This window comes from Thalassophryne amazonica, chromosome 14 (genome assembly GCF_902500255.1).
Source record: "Thalassophryne amazonica chromosome 14, fThaAma1.1, whole genome shotgun sequence".
Lineage (NCBI taxonomy): Eukaryota > Metazoa > Chordata > Actinopteri > Batrachoidiformes > Batrachoididae > Thalassophryne > Thalassophryne amazonica.
This window is the reverse complement of record NC_047116.1, coordinates 16588400-16608092: the sequence shown is the minus strand read 5'-3', so window position 1 is coordinate 16608092 and position 19693 is coordinate 16588400. Positions and strand designations below refer to the sequence as shown.

The 19693-nt window shown below is 39.6% G+C and overlaps 1 protein-coding gene across 1 annotated transcript; it reads right to left on the bottom strand.

Annotated features, from left to right (window-relative positions):
* Positions 1 to 1965: 1965 nt before the first annotated feature.
* On the bottom strand, positions 1966 to 18928 carry spryd7b (SPRY domain containing 7b). The gene is made up of 5 exons (XM_034186798.1): positions 18779 to 18928; positions 12217 to 12333; positions 10867 to 11033; positions 10606 to 10708; positions 1966 to 2555 (listed from the first exon to the last, which is right to left on the bottom strand). The coding sequence occupies exons 1-5, from the start codon at positions 18882 to 18884 to the stop codon at positions 2458 to 2460; spliced, it is 591 nt and encodes a 196-aa protein (XP_034042689.1). The 5' UTR covers positions 18885 to 18928; the 3' UTR covers positions 1966 to 2457.
* Between the last annotated feature and the right edge of the window lie 765 nt (positions 18929 to 19693).

Below are 19693 nucleotides of genomic sequence, written 5' to 3'. Positions count from 1 at the left end.
ACATTGCGTGATGATTTACCCTCTTTTAAGAGTTTGATAATCCTCTCCTTTGTTTCAATTGACATCTCTCGTATTGGAGCCATGATTCATGTCAGTCCACTTGGTGCAACAGCTCTCCAAGGTGTGATCACTCCTTTTCAGATGCAGACTAACCAGCAGATCTGATTTGATGCAGGTGTTAGTTTTGGGGATGAAAATTTACAGGGTGAAAGTTTTGTGTCATGTCTGTGATCTGCTTTTTTTCTACAAAATTAAACAATTGAATGAACATCCCCCGAGGCCGGTGATTCCATAATTATTGGGTTGTATTCATTTAAATACCGCCAACATTCACAGATAATCTTTGTGGTATACACTGACCAGCCACTTTATTAGGCACACCAGTTCAACTACTTGTTAAACACAAATAGCTAATCAGCCAATCATATGGTAGCAACTTAATGTATTTAGGCATCTAGACATGGTGAAAATGACTTGATTTTCAAACTGAGCACCACAATGGGGAAGAAATGGGATTTAAGTGACTTTGAATGTGGCATGGTTGTTGCCTCCAGATGGGCTGGTCTGAGTATTTCAGAAACTGCTGATGTACTGGGATTTTCCATGCACAACCATCTCTAGGGTTTACAGAGAATGGTCTGAAAAACAGAAGATATCCAGTGAGCGGCAGTTCTGTGGAGGTAAATGCCTTGTTGATGATAGAAGTCAGAGGAGAATGGACAAACTGGTCGAATAGGTGACCCTGTGATGCTATCATGTCAATATGGACCAACATCTCTGAGGAATGTTTCCAACATCCATGCCATGGAGAATTAAGGCAGCTCTGAAGGCAAAAAGGGGTCCAACCCAGTGCTAGCAAGGTGTTTAAAATTTCACACAAATCAATGGCAAGAAAAAGTATGTGAAGCCTTGAGCCATTACATGGCTCAATATTGGAATGACAAATAAATAAATAAATAAATCAGGCTTCTGTATAGAAAAAAAATTCTAAAATGATCCCCTAAAATGATGACCTCTCCATGATCAAAACCAAAATGATGGGTGGCATAAATGATGGCATCCTTTAGTATAACTCAAATAAATCATTTTTATAGCCAGTTGTCTTTAGACAGCTCATCAGATGGATATATGAACATTACCATATTAGTGACTGTGTGGTAAACCTGTCTGGAGGCAGTTCCCATAAACTGGCTGACTGTTCAAGAATGAGACTAGTGAGAAAAGCCACCAACACAACCCTGAAGGTTATTGGCTTACATATGTGGCTGCAACTGAAGAAAATGTGCATCTTGCAGGTTTTGCATCAGCAGCTTCACGAAGTGATACAGAGGAGGATCTTAAAAATTTGGCTGGAGTCTGCCAGAAGGCACATGGGAGATGCAAGCCTCAATCTGTTTTGTATGAAAATCTCTTTTTTCATTATGAAATAAGAGTTATGATGCAAAATGTGCCCTATAGTCTTCATCTTTAAAAAAAAAAAAAAAATATAGAATATCACGGAAAAGCTCAATACGTATTTGTGTTATTTCAGAAAGTAATTTTATAAATTAGACTCATTACATAAACTAAAATGTATCAAGCATTTTTTTTTAGTTTTCATAATTATGGTCTGCAGCTATTAAAAACAAATTAAAAAAGAATTTATAATACAAAAATGCTGAACTGGAAAAGTATGTTAATTTCTGCACTCAATTACTTGGCTGGGGCTTTTTCAGGAATTACTGCATCAATCCAACAAAGGCAGAGGCGATCATTGTAACTTCACTTTCTAACATTTTCATACTGAAATGTCACTCAGGAGGAAAAAAAAAAAAAAAAAAAAAAGAGTGAATTTTTCCATGTTGTAAAACTTTGGAATAATAATGAGAATGATGTAATGGGGCTCCCTAGTATATTTATTTCTTTTTTAAAACAGGCAGCAACTGTGGTTAATAAGAGACATTTCATTTAATTATATATTGTTTGTTGTACATTGTTTTTATTTGTAGAGTCTGGTGTAGAAGATATAGGTTCAATACATTTCTATATGTGTCAGCAAATAAAATAAGGCAAGACATAACCAGGTATCAATTATGATGGGGGGGGGGGGGGGGTCACATTACTCTGTGAACCAAATAAATGACTAAATGTATGATAAACCATATACAGTCCAAATTTCTAAATCAGAAACCTAATATGAAGTTTGGTCAATAAAATATGGCTTGTGATCCTGAAAAAATGAAAATCCACATGAGACGGACACGTAGATGAAAATGGTTTCGCTTTAAACGTTAAGCAGTCTTATCGACCCACCATCAGGAATCCACGGGACATTCGGAGCAATCACAGGAAAACCAAACAGAGGCATTCAAAATGCACATAACGACATCATCCAATCAAGATCACACTGTAGTGTCACACAGCCTGCAATAACACACTGGAGAAGCTAACTGCAGGCTGGGGTTCTGAAGTGCTGCTTCAGAAGATTTGCTGCTCAAACAGGATCTTCTCGAATCCTTGTGGAGGTGTGTGATAGAAGTCAGTAAACTGGCAGTCTAAGATGGCGCTGTCATCAACTGGAAGAACAGAAGAGAAATGCAACAAAGCACAAGCTTAAAAATAAGCACTGTAAATACCAACCACTCCATCTGCTTATAGCATTCCTGTTCAAACAGGAAACAAATCAAACAACTCTTCAACAATATCTGACAGTAACGCCGTATACGTTCTGTGTCTGCTTGTTCAGTTAATTAACAAACGCAGAGCGGGTCTGGAGACAGCTCGGCTCTCTGTGTGCATTTGTGTGTCCGTGCAATCAATGTGTGTGTGGCATCTTGATGAAAACTGTTTATGAAAGTGAAACTCCATAGGTTATAGTTCAGCTCATTTATTTTATGCTGCTGATCAGGTTCTGGGTGTGGTGGCAGTAAACCAATCTACTGTAATCAATTGTAATCCAACACTTCTCTATCCTTGGGAAAGTCCTGTAACCCTTCTCAGGGAATCCAGAAGTGTTCCCAAGCCATCTGGGTAATATAATTCCTCCAGCGTGTCCTGGGTCTCCCCTGGGCCTCCTCCCAGTTGAACATGCCTGTAAGACAACCCCCCCCAGGGAGACAACCAGGGGCATCTTCACTAGATGCCCGAACCACCTCAGTTGGCTCCTTTCGATTCAAAGAAGCAGCAGCTCTACTCAGAGTCCCTCCCGGATAACCGAGATTCTCACCCTGTCCAGGAGTGTAAACCCAAATACCCAACGGAGGAATCTCATACCTGCCGTTTGTATCCTCAGTCTTAATTCTTTTCGTCATTACCCAAAGTTCATGACCATAGGTGAGGATAGGAGTGTAAATTGACTGGTGTACAGACAGCCTCACCTTCTGGCTCAGCTCCTTCTTCACCACGACAGTTGGGTAAAGGGTCCATAAAACATCAGAAGCTGCCCCAATCAGTCAATCGTTCTCAAACTCTAAATTACCCCCACTCAGGAACAAGATCCAGATATACTTAAACTCCAATACTTGGGGCAATAACTCTCCCCCTAACCCAGAGGGGTCAATCCACCCTTTTCTGACAGAGGACCATGGTCTCAGATTTGGAGGTGTCAATTCTCATCCCAGTCACTTCACACTGCCTCAAACTTGCTCAGTGCACACTGGAGGCCACTGTCTGATGAAGCCAACAGAACCACATCATCTGCAAAAAGCAGAGATGCAACTTTGAGCTCACCAAATTGGACACCTTACTGTCCCTGACTGCTCCTTGAAATTCTTTCCCTGAACATCACAAACAGGATTAATGACAAGGGGCAGCCCTGGCAGAGTCCAGCACCCCCATGGAACAGGTCTGAGGTAATGCAGAGAATGTGGACACAGCTCCTACTATGGTCAAACAGAGACCAGATCACACACTGCAGTGAATCCGGTAGCCCATACTCTCATAGGATACCGCAAGGGACCTGGTCATATGCCTTTTCCAAGTCCACAAAACACATGCAGATTGGTTCTTAGATATACTCCCAAGACCATTGAAATCCTTGCAAGAGTAGAGAGCTGGTCACCGTTCCAAGACCAGGATGGAACCCGCATTGCTCCTCCTGAATCTGAGCTTCGACTGACGGTCTAAGTCTCCTCTCTTGTACCCTGACATAGACTTTCCCAGGGAGGCTGAAAAGTGTGATTCCTCTATTATTGAAACACACTCTCAGGTTCCCTTTTTTTTTTAAAAAGATGGGGACCATCACGGCAGTTTGCCAATCCAGAGGTACTGTCCCCAACTTCCATGCAAAATTGTATAAGTGTGTCAAGCATGACTTCAGCCTGAGACTTCAGCATCTCAGGACAAATCTTGTCTGCTCCAGACGACTTGCCACAGAGGAGCTTTTGACTAACTCTGTGACTTCCGCTTGGGTGGTGGCACCACGTCCGCCCGAGTCTTCCATTCCTACCTCTTTGACGGAGAGCTTCAAACTGTGCTTTCCACCACCTGACAATATCCTCTGTCCAGTTTAGCAGCCCTCTTCCCTGAACACAGTTCATCTTATTTTTGTAATTCCACTGACCTTTAACTGTAAGTCCCGTACCAATTAGAGTCTGCACTCATTCTATTCCCCAGGTTACATTTCCAACATTTTATTTATTTTTTAACAATAAAATATTTCTGTAATGGTTTTTAAAGAGTGATTCCCCCCCACTGCTCACTGTTTTAGCACTGGCTCCAGCTGCAGCTGGGTTAGTGCAGTCAGTTTGTACACTATGGATGAAGCAGATCATTCAGCTACATCTGACTACTACTAAATGCCTGAGTATTTGGATACCCTATGGACTGTGACGTACCATTTTTGACCTTAGTGTGAGTATTCTGATGTAGCCTGTGTCTCAAAGTCAAACTTTGACTTTGCTAACAACTCTGTCACGGTAGATGTTAGAAAACTAATTTAAATTGTGGCCAGTAGGGGGGCTAAGTCCCACAAACCTTGTGAATGCGATATTTGGTCAAAGACTTTGTATAAAAAGGTAAAATTTGGAACACAAGGTCACCTCACTGACACTGAGAAATGTTTGGCACGGGTCTGCTTCAATTCTCATTGTTGCCACCAGGGGGCAGAGTCTCAAAAACCTTGTGTGTGCATTATTTTGTCAAGCAATTCAACTATCAAGGCAAAACTAAGTAAACAAAATCATCTAATATTTGACATTGGGGACACTTCTATCTTAAGTATTGCCATCAGGGAGCGGAGTTTCCGAAACCAAATTTATGCAAGAACTCCACAAGGACTTCCTGGACTGTGATGAAACTAGCTACTCAGCAACACAGATGAGGGCAAGAATTGCCTGTGTAATATTTTATTACTGAGCCACAATTGTGAAATCATCACATTCAATTCTCAATCATTATTTCATGCAATGAACAAATTTCAAGGATGGAGCATGAGATCCTGATTATAGTTTAAAACAAAGCAACAGTGTAGCAAATATACCCATTACATAATTGCTTTTTTAATTCAATATATCATAATTGGTGTGTGCCCCTGTGTATCCTTTTTTTAATTTTGTAACAATTAGTCTGATGGCTGGTGTTAAGCTTGCACAATTCAGTTCTGTACTGTCTCCTACAGTCCCTACGTTTAGAAAGTAGCAACAACAGAAAGTCTGAGTGGCTTTTTTTTCCAAGTGTACTGTTGTTCCAGTGTGTTTTAATAGGATTCAGTGTCATGTGTACACACACTCATATACTTTTCACAAATACTAGTTATTGTAAAAGGTTCATTAGAGCCGTGATCAATATATCGGGTTGGCCAATATGAGCCTTCCATGAACATATTGGTATCTGCATTATTTCTGCAAATACTAAAACTTATTTTACAGAATAAACACTAGCTGTTGGAAACAGTAGCATTTCATAGTGTGTCCAGCAGAGAGCACTCCAATGGTATTGCTAAGAATGCTATCAAGCATGGCTGCAACCTCCAAGGTTCCTTGATCACATTAGCAACAAGAAACAGAGACAAAGCGTCCACCTGTCATTCATTTTCAATCAGAATGGTCATTTTACAGCAACAAGAGATCACTAATCTGCCAGCTAGGTGGGGCCAAAATATACAAAAAGTCTGTTTTATGCAAATACAGAACAATGTAACATCGGGACTGCCAATCTGAGTGAAGGCAGTATGATGTACATAATTGGTTTGTTGGCTATATTTGTAGTTACTGATAAAGTTCATGTTTAAACTGTAAAACATCAAGCACTAATTACATTTCTTTGTCATAAGGTTTGATTATGAAATGTGTTTTCTAGGAACATTGCAGAGCTTTTGAAAATTTGAGTTCAAAATGGGGCATTCTGTGGCTTCTTGAAGGAACAGTATAGTCACTCAGTAAGTAAGGGCAAGTAACTCAAATGGGCAAGTTATCACAGACACAGAACATTACATAACTCTAACACGCAAAACTACACGTTTCACAATAAAAATGGCGGAGTGAAACAGCGAGGCGGATCAGAACAACAACAAAGTGTGAGAGCTGGCTGAAATAAGACATGTTTACACATTCTTACTGTCATTTTGCCATGTTTTTAGTACTTTAGAAAAAAGTATGCTGTTTATTACAAATGGGCTTGCTATTTACTGGCATCAATGTTATGTATTTATGGAAGAATTGTTCACAGAGGGGAAGGCTGTATGCTAGGAATAATACAAAAATTTTACACACACAGTACACATTATATATATATATATATTTCTCAGTGTCGGGGTCTGAGCACTCCCCTAGTCTGAGTGATCCTCTACACTAGTCTGCGCATATGCGATCCCGTGTCACAGTCTGATCAGTCCCCCCACCGACTTCACTGCACATGCATCATGTCGGAGTGTGAGCAGCGATTAACAGATTATCTCCTCGTTTCTGCTTAAAACTGATTTTAGAATGATTTAAGAGGTTTTACTTTGTCATCTGATGGTTAATAATAACATTATTCTCTTTGCTCAGTAGAGAGTCAGACAGAGTCAGTCTCAGATGCGCTGGTGTCATGTTGTGATTGCTACCTCGTCTTTTATTATGAAATAATGCTGAATTTATGTGGAAATAATTGTTGTACAAAAGCTTTAGGTATCTGTTGCTGAGATAGATGATGACTGAGTGCAGTTTTAAGCAGAAACAAGGTGATAATCTGTTAATCACTGCTAACGTGGATTGCTCAGACTACCGCACCACTGAGACTCTGTGACACCGGTGATGATGAAATTTTCAGAATGAATCACTGCCATTTTTATGTATATATCAGCATCGGAAATGTTTTTTACTCTTCAATACCAGTTTTTTTTTATCTGCCCCAATAAAACCAATATCACTTTGCTCTAGGGTTAATTATTGACCAATAATTAATCAGTGACTTTAGAAAACAAAAATCAAGACATGCATGTGTAGCTTTGTCACAATGATGGCTAGAATAGAAACACTTGTTGGCCGCCTTGCTGAGTAAATTCCCTAATCAGTCAACAACCATCACACGAGGTAAAATCTTGTTGCCTCTATAGGTATTTTCAAATACGATCAACTGAATGTACTTCATTTTACATCCATTGATAAATTTAGGAGCAGATTGTAATTATTTTTTCCGGAGGAACATCTTGAGTTTTGAAACAAAATGGCTCTATGCGTCACTTATTCCTGGCTATGTTCATGGATGTGGTATAAATGGACTCTGCTGCTGGTGTGATGGTAAAATGCTTTTCTTGTAAAGAGCATTCAGGAGAACATGAGTTGTCAGCAGTAGGTGTTCAGGTGTTAGAAATGGAAAACATGAGGCGTAACATGCACAAAAACTGCTTCAAATTCACTCGGTTCAAGTGCAAAACTGAGAAACTTCATGTAATTCTGGTGAATATTTTATGATGTTTATGGACACAGACAAAGAAATGAATGTCTGGTTGAGTGAAATACACGGGGAGTACAAATGTATTAAAATAATTTCCTCTTTAAAAAAAACAAAAATCCTAAACAGGCTCTTTATTTTTCTGAAAGATTAATATAAGAAACAGCTGGCTTTCTGGGTTCTGCACTCCTAATTGTTAAGTATTTCTTGCAGTTGTTAACAGTAACGATGTGAACACCAGGTCTCATTCTAATTCTGTTAAGTATTTCTTGCAGTTGTTCAAAGTAACAATGTGAACACCAGGTCTCACTGAGCAGAGTTAAAAGCAGTCTGTGTTTGGCATTATTAAAATCTTTGGAAGCAGTCATCTTATTAGCTCAGTTTTGGCACAATATACACTTTAGGGTTAGTGTCTGTTTCATAACTGCAAACTGGTCCTTGTTTTGTAAAGACACGCGTTTTCAAGGCAACCCCACAGCTCCAAGCCAATTGGCACAGCGATTTAGCACTGTTGTATTACCGATTATCAGTCTTGGGTGTGGCGGCAGCAAACGTGATGTCTGACTGATTACACCACGCTTCTTTAAGCCAATTCCATTTGCTGTGTGGTACCCGACCATCCCAGGCTCCTTTAAGGTGAGATAAACTAAGAGAAGCTAAGATACCACTTCCATTAGGTCAAAAGTAAATTTTTAATTATTTGATATATGCAATTCAGCAACTTCAATATCACAATTCCCTTTGTGACTGGATACAATATTTTATTGTAAGAGATTGTGAGCCCTATGAGGACCTGCCACCCCCACAAAAATTGGATATATGTGACTGACAGGTCTGATCAAGTTCAGTAGGCTAATAAAAAAAAAAAAAGAAATAAATAAATTCTATATATATATTATATATATATATATAGTCTTTGGAAAAACAGATTATTCTCCTACTTTCAAGAAGATAGGTTGAAATGGACTGATATGTTGCAGAATGCCACACCCAGTCAAACATACAAGTACATAGAGAGACACATATCCAGAGTTTCTTGGTCTGCTGCCACTGAGACACAGAAAATGAATAAATGAACGAATAGTGAGACAGATGATAGATAGACACATTATAAATTGACATCGGATTGAGCAGTCCCAGCGTCATGGCAATTATCTGAACATAATTACGGGTCCAAGCCCTACGATGCAGAAAGCAGCGGATGCGAAGCAATGCCTTGTGCTGAATCTTCTGTTATAGACCACACCCATTTCTGGTTGCTACACATAATTGCAACATATGCAAAACCTATTTTTTCAAACTCACAGATCACAGACACTGATTTCAATGTGCAATTTCTGCACCCTCAAGACCTGAAGTTATTAAAATTGCAAAGCTGTTAAAGTAATGAAGGAAAACCTGCTACAGGTAGCAGTCAAAACAGGTGGTATGTATATTTCTGTAACAGTAACTCTGATAAACACAAAAGTTTGTACAGTGATACAGGAGAATGAACAGATGCTATCTGATATATTTGGTAGTAGTAGGTCATGTGGGGCACATGACCTGTTTTTACAAAAACATGTAAAAATTAAAAGTATTTGTGGACAGAATTGCACAAAATTCAGTATGTTTGATTATGAGTCACACCTGACTTCAGTCTTACATTTGGTGAAAACTGATTAAAGTGAGTTTGACAAACAAAACTCAAAAATCTCACCCACAAAAGATCAAAAATTTACCAGTTCATCATTTTCAAATGTGGTCACAAATCAGGTTTGGCCTTGAGAGGTTTGTGATAGGAATCCCAATTTCAGATCTCATATGACAATACAACTGTAAGCACAGTCAATGTGAACCAAAATATAGCCCAAAACAAAAACAAGGTACGGTGCATCCGGAAAGTATTCACAGCGCTTCACTTTTTCCACATTTTGTTATGTTACAGCCTTATTCCAAAATGGAGTCAATTATTTTCCCCTCAAAATTCTACTCACAACACCCCATAATGACAACATAACTTGTTTTGGGGTTTGTTTGGGTTATTTATTTATTTATCTACCCTGGCTGAGACAATCTAAAAATATCGTCCTTTTTGGCACTACCTATATGAAATATATTAGAAAATATGTCTCATATACATTAATGTTGCTGTATTTTTGTTTTGCTCGATGCCAGTCAACTTAAAAACAGTGTTGTCGTTGATACTGTATTATAGTTTGTATATTCAAACCTTTATTTAAAAATGTGCCTCTTACTTTTTGTAATTTTCCTTCCCATGGTATCAAAAATGGCATTAAGTATTTCCAGATATTGGCATAGAATTTGAAATTCTAGTATCATGACAACCCGAAAATGAAGGCATCAACCATTACAGTGTGACGGATCAGGTGGATTCTGTAGATCAAAAGTTGTCGGAATGTTTGGAGTCATTTATGAATTGAGGAAAAAATAAATAAACAGCTCATGTGTTCAACTTGTTTTCAATGGTGTAACTCCAGAAGCAGAAGAAAATTATGAGAGAAGATAACTATCAGAATTTTTTGTTTTCAAATTCAAATAAATACTTAAAACTAACGGCCACCATTTGTGAACTGTTTGTCGTACAAGATAAAAGTATAATCATTACTTTCAACACGCCATAGAAAGAATTTTTGTGTGTAAATGCTGCCCTCTAGTGAGAGAAATGCTGTCATTACTTTTTTCAGCCAAACGATGAATAGGTATTTCCTAAAAAAACAAGCAACATTATTTCAAGATGACAAAAGGACTCACCATAAACAACAGGGTATACTGTCCCTCGGATCCCTGAGGCAGGACAGTGCATGTTTTTCCCATTCAGATATAAATTCAGCTCCACATGGTCATACGTGAGACCCTGAGAAGCACAAAAAAATTAAAATAAGGAACAAACAACTTGAGGCATGTAGATATAATCAGATACTCCTGCTTTATTAAAAAGCAGTCCCTAAAGTCTTTGTCTATTCATCAACTTAAGTCTCCCAAATATATTTAGATGCTTATAAAACTACTTACCACAATGTCTCCCTCCTGAGGAAGACTGTTTGCAGGTAGACGGTTCTTCTCTTCATTATTATGGTAAACAGACCCATCATGCCTCAGAACAAGACTGTTTGTGTCTCTGCCCATAGGTACTTGATTAAGATTCACTTTGTGAGTGGCCACGCCTACTCCCCATACACCTAAACAAAAATGCAATAAATATCTGTTGATTTAACAACAGGATCCAACTTGTGGAAGAGGTTAACATTACTAGTTAGTAGGCCAGACAGGTTGCTCACCACCATCAAGGGTAGCAAAACCTTTGATAGGATGACAGCCATTCCAGTGTGGTAGCTATAGCCAGAGAGGGATCAAAATTTAAAAATTTTCCAGTCATATTGAAAAATACACCACATCATTTGTGTGATGACAGGGATTCCAAAAAGGTATAGTTTGAATGATCCATTGAGGCATGTTATGGAGTAAAAACAGCTAAAATGGGGACACGGTCTATTTCTGTTTGTACAGAGTTCAAAATTTCAACTTTAGTAATTAGACAAGTAAATTATTGTTTGAGCTACCAGGAATAATAAGTGGAATAGTATTAACTGTGCTGAATTTTAAGAGTCTAAAGTAATGGTCAAACAAAGTCAACGTCTATTGTATTCAGTGGCTTGATATATTTAACCCAGCAACATGGAAACTAAGCAAGACGGTGCAAACAGTTTTTACCAAAATTGGAGCAAATTTAACTTTTAACCCCTATACAAACTGAAATTTGCCTTTGTCACGTTTTAGTTTTTTCTTGGCACTGTTGTTACCTCATAACTCTGTAACATTCTATCATAGGTAGTCCAAAATATACCTTTTTGAAATCTATAATATAACAAATAATATGGTATTCTTCTAAATACGATTGTAGCACTTTTAGATTTTGACCCCTGTGTGATCCTTTATTGACCCCTACTTGGCTATAGCTACCAACCTGGGATGGCTATCATACATAAATATTAACCAGGGATAAATACCTGGTAAATTACAGGCAGTACGTAGGTGGTTATGACACTCTCAATTTCAGAGGTCTGGCACAAAGCCTATACCAACTGATACAAATACAACCAGTTTTCTTGGAATTTGTTTCGACAAATTTGCTTATCTACATTACCGACCTCCTTGTTTGTCCCTTTCACAGCCAGATAAGATAGCATCATTGAATCTACTGAAGATTGTAAATCCCTTGTGGACGTCAGTAAACTCGTGACCACACGAACATGATGTTAAACAAATGAAAATGACAGATTTATAAGGCACCACACAAATGCGTTATGACAGAACAGAGTGGAATAAAGGAAGACAGCAATTAGCTGAAAAGTCAAGGCTCACCAGTGGACTGGATCTTGAACTCAAAATAACTTTTGTTCTGATGCAGAGGGGCATTAGCCAGACAACCACCGGTGCCACATATCCGCCGTCCACTCTTTACAATGACAACGTCGGTGCCTGTCAGAACAAAACAAATACAAATTCTCTGATTTCAGTTTCTTTAATGTGAATATTTTCTGCTTTCTTTATTCCTCTAACAGCAAAGTGAATATCTGACATTTGAGAATGTTATCACGGGCTTTGAGAAACACTCAATATTTTTCACCATTTTGTGGCATCTTATGGAAAGAACAAAGACAGGATTTATCCAGAAAATAATCAACAGATTAATTGATAATGAAAATAATTGTTAGTTGCAGCTTTATTAAATGTTACAATTTTTATTTTCTTGTTTTTATGACTGCCTTTTTAATTTATGCCACTTTATATTCTTTATATGTTGAGACTTATTAAAATTTGGAAAAATAAATATTTATAGGACAAAACATATGAATGCAAAAATGAACATTATTGCTAGCACATACCGTTAAGATTTACTGTTAAATTAAAGGATAAATGACTAATCCAAAATAAGACTTAAAAAACCCCCCACTAAATTAACATATTAACTGAAAGAATAACTGATGGGTTAATCAATTATAAAACATCATCAGTTGCAGCCTAGTCTCTAATCTGTTTGTGGCATAATGTGAAAACATTATGACTAATGACCAATATATGAAGAAAAAGCAGTTTTATGGAAAAATGTGCAAGTGAGACAAATGCTTTCATTACTTTTCTGATCCATACACATAATGAACATAAATTTGTACAAACGTGCAAATTATTTCAAAATTTTGCAATGGCCACAAAACAACTTACAATAAACAGCAGGGTGCCCTGTTGTTCATGTTGCCTCGGATCCTTAAAGCAGGACAGTGCATGCTTTTCCCATTAAGCTGTAAATTCAACGTGCCTTCTATGAAATGTGAAACAAACGTAATGATAATCCGATCTGGGCCACCACAGTTTAGTGCTAGCTGGAGCAGCAGCTCTTCTAATCACCTGTAGCCATTTCTCAAGTGAAAGGAGAGCCCTTCTCTGTTAGCAGTATTGTTGGTATGCAAGTCTCTGGGATGTGTGCAAAGTTATGGTTCCAAAACAGAAATATTGTCCAAATAGTTTCCTAAATTTTTGTGCTTTTCACAAAAATTACACCCTATCCCTTATCTTAATCCTAAACCTCTTATGATAAAATAATTTTGCAAAGATCCTCTTAGAATCCTCATTTTGACCTCAGAAGCATGGCGTCCCCTTCCAGAAATGCTGGAGATTAGTGGATATATATATCTCACACACACACACACACACACACACACACACACACACACACACACACACACACACACACACACACACACACACACACACACACACACACACACACACACACACACACACACACAAAAGATATGTCTTTGCATACTATGCGTAAGACAGCCAACACAACTGTTTTTGACAATATTTATTTATGGAAATGTCACAAACATGGTTTTGGAAACATACTGCAGAAGGCTTTATTTTACCCTTTGTGCTGGTTGCTATGGCACGGCACTCAACTGGATGAGGCAAGTCTGACTTCTTCCATACCATAACATCACCCAAAGTAACCTAGTCCCAACCCCCAGCTGCCAAAAATGAAGTATATTCAAAAATGTAAAAAGCTGTAGTTTCCTGAATGGTCACTTGAGACTGGCTCCAAAAACAAACAAACAAAAAAAAAAAAAAACAAAAAAAAAAGCAGCACGTTCCCATAATAGCCCACATTAAAATGTCCAACTTTTCAGTAGAAATAAAAATGTTTCCAGCTCGGTACAAAAACTGGTTTTGGTCTCTATAGCTAGTTTCCCCCTTCGTGACAAGTGCACTGGGGTGAATTATTATTATTATTTTAAATATGTCACTAGTTTAAGATGTTTTAAGCCATAACATTATGCATAATTAGGAGTACAGTCACTTTGAGTAATAGAGGGTTTTCATGTGATGTATCGGTCACGTCATTTTGTGTCCCGCGGCCAATCTGGATTATGACACGGTGGCCGCTGTGATACGCTACGTACATTTGGTGAACAATTGCAGAAGCTTCAACGTCGATGTGAAGAAGCCTCACGGCACCGTGGCGCTGAGAGAGATCCGCCGCTACCAGAAATCCACTGTTTTATTATAATATTATTATATATTATAATTTCATTCGGCAATAAAATTATATAAGAATACATAAAAATACCGCTGAGGATAACACAAGAACGCTTCCAATACGGATGCTTATTTACATTGTGGTCCTCGAGCAATGAGCTGCTGATCCGCATGCTACCCTTCTAGCGCCTGGTGAGAGAAATCGCTCAGGACTTCAAGACGACCTCCGCTTTCAGAGCTCCGCTGTGATGCTCTGCAGGAGGCCGGCGAGGCTGACCTGGTCGGCAGCTTCCTAGTTCACAATATCGCAGTGTGACACTGTCGGCCAGTTTGTTACATTAACACTTAATTCACCATCTGGTATAAGATACGGATTTTTCTATCACGTGCCAGCCTCCTTGTAATCCAGAATGGAGACCGCACCTGTCCTGCAGCAAATCGGTCATGTGATTGAAAACCCTCTATAGGTAGTGTGTGCCGCTGAGCCGAGTCAGCGCCGGTCGCAGACACAGCTAGCTGTTGTGGATACAGTGTCTGTCCTTCTGATCATTTTATTACTAACATCTGTAATAATAAGGCTTGTTGTGTCATTAACTGTTGTAATGGATCATCTAATAAGTCTGTGCTTCAGTATTTCCACTGTATTTCCACTGAATGAAATTTGCCTGTTTAGTTTTGTATGTTAGCACTTTTAGCAGCTACAGGTAACATGATGGCATTAGGTCCAGTTAATCCACAGTTACTGAGGAAATAAGCAGTCATAATTATTTTAATACCCTAAACTAAACCACCCATCACGAAAACCCCCACCTAATCCCAAAAATATACAGGGTTATAAACACCAAAACCAAAGGTAGCCTCTTAGCTTTAGCTTGCTTGGTAACGCTTGAGATACAGCTATGCTTAGGCTTAGTTGCCCTGCCCACATCACACAGGGTTTCACCATGTTGTACATCTTTACCCATTTGTGGGTTAGCAAGGAAGGACATGGCAACACCAGGAGTGGCACTTTTTGAGTTGATTTTATCTATCATATATATATATATATACACACACACTCAACAAAAATATAAACGCAACACTTTTCGTTTTGCTCCCATTTTGTATAAGATGAACTCAAAGATCTAAAACTTTTTCCACATACACAATATCACCATTTCCCTCAAATATTGTTCACAAACCAGTCTAAATCTGTAATAGTGAGCACTTCTCCTTTGCTGAGATAATCCATCCCACCTCACAGGTGTGCCATACCAAGATGCTGATTAGACACCATGATTAGTGCACAGGTGTGCCTTAGACTGCCCACAATAAAAGGCCACTCTGAAAGGTGCAGTTTTGTTTCATTGGGGGGGATACCAGTCAGTATCTGGTGTGACCACCATTTGTCTCATGCAGTGCAACACATCTCCTTCGCATAGAGTTGATCAGGTTGTCAATTGTGGCCTGTGGAATGTTGGTCCACTCCTCTTCAATGGCTGTGCGTAGTTGCTGGATATTGGCAGGAACTGGTACACGCTGTCGTATACGCCAGTCCAGAGCATCCCAAACATGCTCAATGGGTGACATGTCCGGCGAGTATGCCGGCCATGCAAGAACTGGGACATTTTCAGCTTCCAAGAATTGTGTACAGATCCTTGCAACATGGGGCCGTGCATTATCCTGCTGCATCATGAGGTGATGTTCTTGGATGTTGGCACAACAATGGGCCTCAGGATCTCGTCACGGTATCTCTGTGCATTCAAAATGCAATCAATAAAATGCACCTGTGTTCTTCGTCCATAACAGATGCCTGCCCATACCATAACCCCACCGCCACCATGGGCCACTCGATCCACAACATTGACATCAGAAAGCCGCTCACCCACACGACGCCACACACGCTGTCTGCCATCTGCCCTAAACAGTGTGAACCAGGATTCATCCATGAAGAGAACACCTCTCCAATGTGCCAAACGCCAGCGAATGTGAGCATTTGCCCACTCAAGTCGGTAACGACGACAAGCTGGAGTCAGGTTGAGACCCCGATGAGGACAACGAGCATGCAGATGAGCTTCCCTGAGACGGTTTCTGACAGTTTGTGCAGAAATTCTTTGGTTATGCAAACCGATTGTTTCAGCAGCTGTCTGAGTGGCTGGTCTCAGACGATCTTGGAGGTGAACATGCTGGATGTGGAGGTCCTGGGCTGGTGTGGTTACACGTGGTCTGCAGTTGTGAGGCTGGTTGGATGTACTGCCAAATTCTCTGAAACGCCTTTGGAGATGGCTTATGGTAGAGAAATGAACATTCAATACACGAGCAACAGCTCTGGTTGACATTCCTGCTGTCAGCATGCCAACTGCACGCTCCCTCAAATCTTGCGACATCTGTGGCATTGTGCTGTGTGATAAAACTGCACCTTTCAGAGTGGCCTTTTATTGTGGGCAGTCTAAGGCAGTGTTTTTCAACCTTTTTTGAGCCGCGGCACCCTTTTTATATTTACAAAATCCTGCGGCACACCACCAAGCAAAATAATATTATAATGCTATTACCTCTGGTTTTGCGCAAAACCCAATTATCGCAATAGAAAATCGATACAGAAAACATCGCATTTCGAAAATCCTCAAGCATTTTGCGCTCTGATCTCAAGTAGGGCTGTCACGATTACGAATTTCTGGAGACGATTAATTGTCAGACAAATAATTGCGATTGACGAATATATTGTCTATTTTTTTTTTTCTTTTTTCCCCTTCTTTATATTCTACTATAATTGTAGTATAATTACACAACTCTGGAAGAACGTTTGGCTTCTGTGAGTGGAGAAACGGAATGGTGCAACATTTTTATTTTTATCTTCATTTTACATACAGTCCCAACTTTTTCTGATTTGTGGTTGTTTCTGTTGCATTTCTGAAATTGTTTCTCCTCATCAGTCACGTTTTGTGCTTAAACACTACATTAAGCTCAAGACTGAACAAATAAATACCTTTGGAAAATAACAGCTGTTAAAGTTCAGAGTTCTCACCTGCTTTTTGTGATCTGTGCGTCTGAACATTGTTTTTTTTGTGTGTGGCTCAGTTCATTCATATATTCTCATAAGCGCCTTGGGGCAACTGTTTGTTGTGATTTGGCGCTATATAAAAAAATTGATTGATTGATTTTTTAAATATGTTTTTAAAGATATTTGACCATTTATTTCATCTCATGATCTCATAAATTCAGCATACGACGCGCACATGGTGTGAACAGGACGGTAACGGCAGAATCACACCTTTAGAGAAAGTTCAGAGAGAAGTAAAGGCAGCTTCATGTTTCCGTTCACTCCATTTAAAATCCTCTGAACGTGTCGCACCTGCATTCAGGAATCTCCCTCACCCACCCCCTCCCCTCCCTCACCCCCTCCCTCGCAGTCTGCAGCCTGTTAACTCCGCGCGTGCACACACAGGCACAGACACACACACCGACAGCTCCGCATTTTAGACGGCTTTTGAAGGAGACGGCACTGTTTTAATCGGCCGTCAGCCTCCTTGTTATTGTCCCGCCTTAAGACGAGAGCGAGGCTGCAGCACGTTTGACATCAGATTCTGAGTCGTTTTATGCTTTATGAATAAAATAAATAATTCACGGTAATCGCGAATATGAAAAATACCCACGGCACCCCTGACGATCGATCACGGCACCCTAGGGTGCCGCGGCACCCCGGTTGAGAATCACTGGTCTAAGGCACAGCTGTGCACTAATCATGGTGTCTAATCAGCATCTTGATATGGCACACCTGTGAGGTGGGATGGATTATCTCAGCAAAGGAGAAATGCTCACTATCACAGATTTAGACTGGTTTGTGAACAATATTTGAGGGGAATGGTGATATTGTGTATGTGGAAAAAGTTTTAGATCTTTGAGTTCATCTCATACAAAATGGGAGCAAAACCAAAAGTGTTGCGTTTATATTTTTGTTGAGTGTATATGATGTATGATATATATATACTATATATATGTTCTGCAGCTTTCACTTATCCAGTCCAACCGATGCTAATTAACTAAGTCAGGTGTGCTTAATCAATAGCTTGGCAACACCAGCCTTCATTAATCAACAGTGGCTGCAGCAGGTACACCTGTCCACACGATAGGTGACCTCTGACCTCAAATATAAGCTTGATCTGTAGCCCAGAGACGACAAGTGAACAGTTATGTTTTGTTTAATGCAGAGCCTGCACATTTCCTCGGCTAAGAAGCAGTACATTTTCTCAATTAACAAAACAGGGCAGAAATAGCTTTTTAAAAAGCCTCATTGGATTTCATCCTGGGGATCAAGCTAATTAGCCTTGAGCTAACGCGAACATCGCAAATAAACACCCACGGTGAGCGTGAACCGTACGTCACCACCCGGGAGGATTAAAGCACTTACCCATGTGGTGAGTGTCAAGCTGAACCGTGGGCATTTCTTTGAGGGGAATATGTCCCGAGCCTCCGTCGCCGCAGCAGCCCAAACAACACGTAAACATCGCAGCCATTTTTCATCCGGAAGAGACGTCAACAACGCTTTAAGAATGACTGGATCTGTTCACGCAACAGCGACACCCGGCGGTAGAAGACAGCGCTGCCGATGCCCCGCTTCCCCCTGTATCCAATCACAGCGCTGGTTAAGACAGGCGGTTTGCTCCTGATGGCATGGAAACAAGGGAAGAAAATCAAGGTCAAAAAATTCCACACGTGACTAAGTAACTATTGGATATCAATGTTACATAACCACGACTGAACAGAGTCTTTTTTTTTTTTTTTTTAGGGGGAGGAAGAAATACTAACATCTCTGTAGTTGATAATGCATGAATCGCTAATGCTCATTTATAATTGAAGAGCTTCCTGGGAAGTTAATTTCAGCTGGTTGGAAAATGAAGTCATTGTGATTGAACTTCTGTTCATATGCAGCTGAAGATTATTTTTTTTAAACTGTATTTTTATCCTATGTTTTGCAGTGCTGTGGTAGCTCATCTTCATATTGAATTTCTGTCATCTGTGCATGCCAACACTGCATGAATACTTTGCATGTAACTGCTTCATGTTAATAGTGCTTAGATACTACAAGCACAGCACTGACTTAGCATTTAAGAATAATATTTGCAAGTTGATATGGATGCACATTCCTGAACTGTCCAGCAGGTGGCAGCACAGTATGTTATGTGTGTGGACTCAGGATCAATGTTCAAAACACAAGTGTTTCCATATATGTTTCAGAGCAGTGGCTCAGGTTTTCCGTGCTTAATTTGTAGCACCAAGGAAGAGTTTTGGTTTCATCTAGAGTCACACATTCTATTTTTTTGAT

What these genes read in the sequence shown, in the direction of transcription:
- spryd7b (XM_034186798.1), bottom strand. Translation starts at nt 18,884, where the DNA reads ATGGCTGCGATGTTTACGTGTTGTTTGGGCTGCTGCGGCGACGGAGGC. An exon ending in GCTTGACACTCACCACATGG is followed by an intron (nt 12,334 to 18,778) that starts GTAAGTGCTTTA and finishes TTGTTCTGACAG; the next exon opens with GCACCGACGTTGTCATTGTA. An exon ending in CTCAGGAGGGAGACATTGTG is followed by an intron (nt 10,709 to 10,866) that starts GTAAGTAGTTTT and finishes TGTGCTTCTCAG; the next exon opens with GGTCTCACGTATGACCATGT.